General features: G+C 37.5%; 1 protein-coding gene across 1 annotated transcript; it reads left to right on the forward strand.

Moving 5' to 3' along the window:
* Positions 1–309: 309 nt before the first annotated feature.
* On the forward strand, positions 310–8430 carry LOC103473746 (sushi domain-containing protein 2). The gene is made up of 16 exons (XM_008424203.2): positions 310–520; positions 1212–1410; positions 1496–1647; positions 1741–1908; positions 2713–2887; positions 2969–3170; positions 3631–3716; positions 4024–4292; positions 4365–4499; positions 4586–4750; positions 4952–5200; positions 5363–5546; positions 6174–6268; positions 6351–6530; positions 7519–7615; positions 7763–8430. Exons 1-16 carry the CDS (start codon positions 460–462, stop codon positions 7809–7811), a joined length of 2466 nt encoding a protein of 821 aa, XP_008422425.1. The 5' UTR covers positions 310–459; the 3' UTR covers positions 7812–8430.
* Positions 8431–9273: the final 843 nt, after the last annotated feature.

The following is a 9273-nucleotide window of genomic DNA, read 5'->3' on the forward strand; positions in this document are numbered from 1 at the left end:
TATATATATATATAGGGTATACTGAATCCCTCTCACACAGGTTGACTTGTTAATGGCTGTAAAGTTTTATCTATGCTAAAATTGCCACTATGGTAGTAAATATTGATGTTTTCACAACCAACCAAGCACATTTAGAATTGTTGACTACTGTCTTTTTTTTTTTTAGATAAAATGCTTCCGAATGCATCAGCATATTTAATTTATCTTAATTTATCTTATCTTAATGCAATGAACTTATCTTACATTTTTAAGATGTAGCATTTTTTTTTAGAGAGAAGGTCAAAGTTGAACACGTGAGCGTTCAGTGGAAAATGGTGCAATAAAGACTCCTAGTTAGTGATTAACAGGAAAGTATATAAAGTCATGACAGCGCCACGGTTTGGAAAAATGCTGAGCACATCAGCATGGTGAAAACTTTGTAGCAGACAAGAGAGAGAAGCAAACAATCGGACTGCCAGGATGAGAAGATCAACAGCAGTGATTTTTGTCTTTCTGGTTTCATATATCTGCAAAACGTTAGGCAAGTATCTCCTGCATTATGGATACTCTGAATGATCCAATTCTCTTTTGTTTAATTATTTTATTTATTTATGATGCTGAGACGGATCTGCAGGGAATACTTTACTAAATTCAGAACAAAAACTATTTTGTCTTTGAGAGTAAACATGGATCAAAAGTATTCACATTCTATAAATTTGAAATCACAAAGTTTTATCTGGCACACTTACAAACTAACATGTATAGCTCTTAGGATTCAATTTTAGCAAAAATTTATAAAATTTTTTTTTTGCTAAAATTATTGAGAAGCAAAAGGTGGGAAAAACATCCACAAAAACAAGTAATGTGTGTTTTTCTGTCATTGATAGACACAAAACTTTGTCTATGTTTCTTCAAATGTATCTAAATGATGGTGGGAATATGTCTGCTACAAATGTATTCAAATCTATTCTTGTTGAGAAACAAAGTATTCCAACTTTAATACAAAACAAAGATTGTTGGATCATCTTTGCCTTCACAAGAAGATGTTTAAGTCATACGTCTTTATTAATGTAAAGTTACAGCTTAAATGTAAAAAAATATAAAATAAAAATCTGTCTTACTTAATTTCTTTTTTTTTTTTTTTACATGCAGCACCCTGCAATGCCAGTCAGAATACATAGAGGCATAACTTTGTGCATTTACATTTGCTTTATCTTTTTTATTATGGATAGGAGAAACTTGTGAACAAAATTGTGGGACAAAATTAGACTCCTGCTCCTGCCACCCAACATGTGGGTCTCTTGGATCCTGCTGCTCTGACTACAAAGAGTACTGTGTAAACACGTCTCCGTACTCTGGGTCCATACTGGGCGGCACAGATTTTGTTGTCCTTGATGCAAACTTCAACAAAAGCTCTGATATTGTTTGTAGGTAGGACATTTTTTTCTACTCCTTAATACTTGGCCCAAACTAGTTAAAAATCAACTGATCAATTATTGTTTTTTTCAATTGGCAGGTTTGATGATAAAACTAATACAGATGGTTACGTGGATGGAGATGGTAGAGGCCACTGTATTTCCCCACTGTTATACGAAACCGGATGGGTTTCTTTGCAGATCTCCTCAGATAACGGCACCACATTCGACAGAGCTGGATCGTGGCTTTCAGGTACCACAACTAAAGAACAAAATAAGATATAAACAAGAGTTTTTGTTTGTTTAATAACTGGAGTTCAAATGTTATCCACATGTGCTGCTGTAGTTCACACAGGCAAGTTGGCTTCTCGATTCAAAGCTATTCTGGTGAACTCAACAAAGTGGCAGTACTATGGAACGCCTAATGTTGGAGGCGAACTACAGATGACGTGGAATACCACTTCAGTCAATGCAGAAAAGGTCAACATAGAGGTCTGGGGATACGAAGAGACAGGTAAGAAGAATGTATGTCCACATTAAGGATTTCAGACACTGTAAATGTTTTCCTTCCTTCATGTTACAACCAGACTTCAACGCACTAAAAGTTTTGGCTAGTCATGAAGAAGGGAAATAATACACTTTTCATATATATTTTTTTTTTACAAGTAAAAATTTGAAAAGTCTGTTGTACATGATGGTTTATAGAGTCACTTTTTGCATCAATTACAGCTCAATACATTAGAGATGCCAGCTACGCACATCTTGGTTGGATTGGATTTAATTGCACATATCATTTTTAACTCCTGACTGGTCTCGGTCTGAATTGAATGTGATTTGATCCAAAGCTCCACATCAATCTCAAGTGTTTTGAGCTCTAAGATGTTTTCTTGTATTATTGCCCTTTGACTCCATCCGTCTTCCCAGTTAGTCTGACCAGATTCCCAGTCCCTGACAAAAGGGAAAATCCTTACAGCGTGATGCTTTTTTTCAGGGTCCTCTTGGCTGCTTCTCATATTTACAGTCTCCATGCCTGGCATCTCAGTTTACGTGGAAATCCATGACTTATTAGTAGGTTATAGATATGTGTTATTATTATTACTGTTGCAAAATAATAATAATAATAACAAAAGTTTCTTTACTTCAGTTGTGTAGAATTTTGCACAGTAATTGCAAAATAAGCCTTTTACATCAAGGCTTGTAGTTGCAAGATGATAAAACAATGACATCTTTGCTGGAATGTGAATATACTTTTTAATGGTACTGTATGTGGTCATTGCATTTTAGGAAAACATGCATTGTAAAAAGTCTTTCTCGACAGGGGAGCCGTACTCAGAGTCCTGGCAGGGTGAGTGGCGGTATCTGTACTCCCTTACCAAGGATCATCCCAACAGTGGCTCCTTTAAGTTTGTACCCAAAATAGCGGATGGAGATTTTTCTAGATGGGAGCTCGGTGCCCTTCGTGTCAGCTCAGGCAGCTACCCTGACGGCAAGTGGTATGTTCAAAAGATCCTTAAAGATCACCATCATCCATGACTTTCAGTGTAAAAGCTGTTCTGCCTGTATGTTTGATTCAGGAACGTCCAAGCTGCGTGGAGTGAGGATCACGCTCTGGCCTGGCATCTAGAGGAAAGCTTCAGGCAGAACTCAGCAGGATGGGCTCTGGATAAGTGCGTAGCCTGGGACAAGCTGGAAAATGAGCTGCCAAACTTCCTCACTGAGATCATAGACTGCCCATGCACACTGGCTCAAGCAAGAGCCGACACTGGGAGGTTTCATGTAGGTGGAGATAAGATATCGAGAATCAGATAAAAAAACTATACAACCCAAGGGCACAAGCCTTGGACCGAGGGTTAAACATCTCTGTAGTTAAATAAAAGTGAAGAATTTGAACAACATACGAAAGAGAAACTCATGAACGTCAAAAGTCCTGGAATCTGATTTGGTGATCAATGTGTAATTGGTTGATCTGTTTATTATCGCATAATCCTCCTCAGTTCAAAGTCAAGAAGAGGTATCTCTCTAATTATAGCATTTATGAAAACTCTATCTGCAGGCAGCATGCTCCAGGTAGAACATGTTTACCCTACAAAAATGACTACTGAGTTCAAAACCATAAAATCATTTTTATTATAAGGTCACTGCTGTGGATCATTAAAGCACAGAGCAGTGTGGTTTCTTTGCTGAAGTTGTGTTGTTTTCCAAGTAGTTATGATTGAATCTTCTCTTTATTCCTCAGACTGATTATGGCTGTGATATAGACAAAGGCAGTGTGTGCACATACCATCCTGGGAGTGTTCACTGTGTGAGGGCGATACAAGCCAGGTGAGTCTAAGCTGAGATAATCATTGCTGCGTCACTAGAAAAATGCTTAACTGGGTATATCTGGAGTTTGCATGTCCTCCCTTTAGCACGCACATGGTTGTGTTTTTTTTTTTCCATCTTTCACAAATATAAACGTTGGGTTAATCGATCTAATAAATTTGAATATTATTGAAAAGTTCATTTATTTCATTATCTCAATTCGCTGTGAAACATATAGATTCACTACACAAGCCTTTATTTATGTCAATCGTGATGATTTCCGCTGTTCCGCTATTAAATAACGTTTGGTGTTGTTTCCTTTCTCCAGTCCTAAATATGCAGCAGGACAACAGTGTTGCTATGACAGCACCGGTGCTCAGGTTCTCACAGCCGACTCGATTGGCGGTAGCACTCCAGACCGGGCCCACGACTGGGGGTCGCCTCCTTTTAAGAAACCCCCTCGGATCCCAGGACAGTCCCACTGGGTTTATGATGTGCTAAGTTTCTACTACTGCTGCCTCTGGTCGGATAACTGCTACTACTACTTCAAACACCGGCCCTCCAGCGACTGCAGGCACTACCAGTCTCCCAGTTCAGGTACAGTTTGCTAAAGCAGCTTTAATGGGATTATTATTTTTGTTTATGCTTACATTTTGGTTTACATTTCAGCGATGGTGTTTGGAGATCCACACTTTATCACCTTTGACGGTGTCAGCTACTCGTTCAACGGCAAAGGGGAATACACTCTGGTCAGATCAGAGGAGAAGCAGCTGACAGTCCAAGGCAGAACAGAGCCTGTAAAGGGTGAGATGCCGACCCAACTATTTCAACTATAAAAGAAGAAAAACGCACAGCACGTGAACATTTTCTCTCTCTAAATGTGACGACAGATTCAGAAAAAACGATAAATGCAACAAAGCTGACGGCTGTAGCTATGAGAGAAGGGTCGTCCGACATCATAGAGGTGCGGCTGGATAGCAGAAATGATGGCCTTGAGCTACTGCGCAATCAGCAAACCCTCCCCTTTGCAGAGCAGACCTGGATGGATTTACAGGGTGAGATTTCACTAATGTCACATATTTTAATACTTCTGACAAAGAAAGAGAAAAATATTCCCTTGTTTTATTCAACAAAGAGCTCAAATTTGGGCCTTTGTCCTCTAAAGCACCATATTTTTGCATTTAATTGATACCACAAATGTTAAAAAGCTAAAATCCTGCTGTGTGTGTTGTTTCCTCTGTCCTCTCGCCTTACAGGCGTGTTTGTGTTTTCTCCCATCTCTACAAATGTAACTGTGATGTTTCCATCTGGAGCCGGGGTGGAGGTGCGACGTAGGGGTGAAACTATGACCACCACTGTCCTGCTGCCAGAGGAATTCAAAAACTCCACTGTGGGACTGCTGGGGAAGATGAATGGTGACGCCAAAGATGACCTAGCCCTCAGCAATGGGCAACTAGTGCAGAACCACAGCAACCCAGAGGAGCTGTTCAGCTTCGGGGCGAGCTGTAAGAAATAACCTTAAACACAATAGATAAGGTTTTGTAGATAGAAATATAAGAAATAAAAAGAATATCTGGACAGATTCTATTAGAAATCTTCCTATATTGTGTAAATCTTTCACTAATAACAGTACGCATGCTTAATCAGCGTTTGTTTTTGTCTTACAGGGGCTGTAGAAAACGCCTCCGCTTTGTTTACATATGATTCCGAAAACCTTCTGAACGCATATTACTTCGCTGCAAGACATGATCCAAATTTTATGCCAGTATTTTCTGTCCCTGAGGATCCAGATGATCCGCTGAACACCCAGGCAGCTGAGATATGCACCGGAGAGGGGTCTCAGTTCTGCAGGTGAGAAGAAAAGATGACAAAGAGTTTGGTTTTAAAACACAGCAGCAGAGCCAACGCAAGGTTTAAGTTGGAAAACGATCAGCCATAAGGCTCCACAGCACCACTAGCATCTCGTTAATCTTGACGTTATAGTTGCCAAGTGAGCAAACAATGAGATTCTTAAGTCAGATCTGGTCTTAGATGAGTTCCTGCTCCAACAGGAATATTAACATTTATTGCTCCATTAGTTCATATCAACCTCTACAAGACCCAGCATTTGATTCAGGTGTGTTGAACCTGGGAAAAATTAAAACGTGCTACATACCAAGTCAATTGAGAACTGACTTTGTGGAATGATCTGTTTGTGCCACATTGCATTATTCATCTAAGAGTCCTGTATCAATTAAGATTTTGAATCTTTACATTAATAAAGACACATAAGAGTAATTTACCCTAAGTAAAATAGCAGCTCCTTGTAATATTTTAAAGAAGAAGCTCAAATAATATGAGTCACAACATTTAAAATGTGCATTTTGAATGAAAGTATTTTGAATGAAATTTAAAAGCAAAGTTATTTGTTCTGGTTGTGTTTGAAAGAAGAAATGTCGTATGATTCTTCATGTTTTTTTTTGTTTTTTTTTACTGTAGATATGACATCCTTGTCGGTCGTAGCCCGTTAATAGGACATGCTACAAGAGTTTCTTTCCAGAGTCACGTTTCTCTGGTGGATGATCTGAAGCCAGGTATGACGTTTTGAAGAGCCTCAGAGATTCACATGATTGAGTCCAACCTTGGCGTCACGTTGTTAGTTTTTGTTTCATGCAGTGATCTCCTGTGGATGGCTCCCACCACCTGCTAATGGGAAGAAGCAGGGAACCAGGTACCTACAGGGGGCGAAGGTCAAGTTTTCTTGTGATGACGGCTACAAGCTTAGTGGATCAGAGGAGCGCACATGCCAGAGAAACGGCAAATGGTCTGGAGAAGATGCGAGCTGCAGCGTTCCCAGTACGGAAAGCCAGTTAAAATAAAATGAATCAATAAGCTTTGATTTTCAACAAATCAACAAATCGGTGTCTCTAAATGCGTCCGTGTTTGATCTTGAGTTTGTCTCTCAGTGTATTCTCTTCCAATCAACATGTTTTATATGAACAGATTGCACTGTCCCTACGCTCGATTTCCTTGAATCAGAAACTTCTCAGAATTCAACCACTGAACAAAACATCGGAAATGAATCGTTACTGCATTTCTTTCACATGATTTTGGTTGGGAAGCAACTGTTGATTGAATCCTTTATGAAACACTGTCATATTCACATTTTTGGGCTTCAATCTAAACCTATTTGATTCCATTCAGTGACTTCATCCAGCTCCGATGAGAAGAAATTCAAATCATTCTACAGTTCAGTGGGGGAACATGACCCTGGGTTTCTTTCTGTATGTTTTCCTCCTTTTTCTCTACCTCCATCACATCTTGGATACTTTGAATAAACAGGCTCTACTTCAACAAAATCTTTTTAAAAAAAAGAAGAGATCTCATCAGCATAATTTGGGACCGATGGCTATGACAATTTGAAGATAGTGAAAATAGTTGCATCCCATGGAAGTAGCTAGAAAAAAAAAGGAAAGCAGGATATTCTTATATGCCGAAGGTGTGATCCTGTATTTAAAAAAAACTCCCGCTGGTCTTCCTTAAATAAAAATAAAGTATGTCGACAGTGTTCAGGCGCCCATATTAATAGTTCAGACTCTGGTGTCTGTTTTTTGTAAACTAGAAGTTAAAGTTAAGTGGTAAGATGAAGATCTTTTAAGCTTTCAAGTTTTACTAATTTCAGAGTGAGCTTTCTTTTAACAATGGTTGTATAAACTTATCCACTGTTTTTCAGGCACAAATGTAACTCCATATTTTTGGTGTACTGCAGCTGTTATGCAATGGCTGAGGCGCTGGCGCTGTGAGGAGTTTTGCTGAAATAATTCAAATCCTTGTTGTGTTTCAGGTAAAGTTGCTGGAATAGTGGCTGGTTCGGTCGTTGGAGCGTTGACTCTGATTGTAATTATAACAGCGATAATTCTCCACTCCAGAAAACAGAAAAGGTAATTGATTAAACTTTCTCGCATAAAAAACATAACACATCAACACAATTGGAATTAAAAACTCACTAAGATTTTTATTTTTTTTGACTTTTTGTTCTGGTTTCATATATATTCCCATTTCTTATTTTGCCTCACTTTCTGTTTCAGGAAAAGTTCAGATTCAGATGAAGAAAGAAGTAATACCTCCAAGCTCTAGTTCTAAATGCCATATTTTATCTGCATTGAAAATGTGCAGGTCATAAAGATTAAAAAATGTACAGCTGGATGAAGCATTGATTATTCTCAGAATGTACATACAATTTCTATATAGTTTGTATTTGTGAGCAGAGAAATAAAAACAAGCTAAACTTTGAATTTAAGCCATTTTTTTCCACACAAAAATCTAACTTATTAAAGCACCTTGATTTTTAAAAAATGACTATGAATAAGATTGTGTTTTACTAATGCCTGTATTTTTAATATTGTATATAGAATATATTTAGTCCAGGTTTAAAAAACATCAGTGAAGCTATTACACTTACCTGTATGCCGATGTTTTTCCTTGTTAATTCATTCTTCTCTTTACAACTTGACATAAAACGTTATTAGAAGCTCAAGACTAATAAACTTCTTCTGGCAGCTGATAACATAATATATGGACTAATTTATAATAATAATAATAATTTACGGTGTCATATGCATTGTTTTCAGCATATATGGACCATAAGCATATATAGGTGCATTTTTTAACTGTGGATTTTGTGTAGGTACATAACATTTTGGTAAATGTAAATAATCTTTGCAATAAAGTAAATCTGTTTTATATCAGTTTGGTCTCTTTTTTGCCACCAAAACATCAAAAGACTTCCTAACATACCATGCTTTTAGCAACAGGTCCTCTACGAACCCTGAAGACTGTTGAGCTGGGTCTTTGTCGATTCAACTTGCTTTTCTATCATCTGAAGTTTAACATTGATATCTCTTCAGGAAACAACAGGAAACACCGGACATCCTTGTATGCTGATGATATAATTCTCTATTTAGCAAACTTTTGAGTCAGTCTTCCTACATTTATGCATCAGACTGAAATATTTGGAGTGTCTTTTGACTTTGATTTGTAGACAGTATCCTGTTATTGTGTCTCCTTCATTTGTCCAGAAGGAGACAAATTCTAATTCTAAAGTCTTAAGACTTTCTAAGAAGAAAGTCTTAACATTTTCTGAATTGCTCAGAGTCTGTATCTGATTTATTTTGTATTGTGGTGTAACCTTTACTTGCTAGCTTTAAGTCAGAATCCCATTATGCTGCTCATGTGTTTATAACTGGGCTGTTTACCTCCTCCATTGCTGAAACTATTGGCAAATTTAGACCACTGTTAAGATGCTCAGTTTATTTATTTATTCAAAAAAAGGAACTAACCAATTTATTTAAATTTTATTCTTCAGCAAAAAAAAATTAAAAAAATACACACACCCTTAAAAAAGATGCTCCTGATAATGAGATAAAGCCTTTTAAAGAAGCCAGAGCTTCAGCCTCCAAAATATTCTACTTAAGCCTACAAAAAGTAACATATCAATCAGGTTTAATCAATCAATCAATCAATCAATCAATCAATCAATCAATCAATCAATCAATCAATCAATCAATCAATCAATCAATCAATCAATCAATCAATCAAT

This window comes from Poecilia reticulata, linkage group LG12 (genome assembly GCF_000633615.1).
Source record: "Poecilia reticulata strain Guanapo linkage group LG12, Guppy_female_1.0+MT, whole genome shotgun sequence".
In the NCBI taxonomy this organism is placed as follows: Eukaryota; Metazoa; Chordata; class Actinopteri; order Cyprinodontiformes; family Poeciliidae; genus Poecilia; species Poecilia reticulata.

Bases quoted from the DNA above. Each gene is read 5' to 3' on its own strand.
- LOC103473746 (XM_008424203.2), top strand. From the start codon at position 460: ATGAGAAGATCAACAGCAGTGATTTTTGTCTTTCTGGTTTCATATATC. The intron at 1,411-1,495 runs GTAGGACATTTT...TTCAATTGGCAG, and splicing joins AGCTCTGATATTGTTTGTAG to GTTTGATGATAAAACTAATA. The intron at 4,500-4,585 runs GTGAGATGCCGA...ATGTGACGACAG, and splicing joins CAGAACAGAGCCTGTAAAGG to ATTCAGAAAAAACGATAAAT.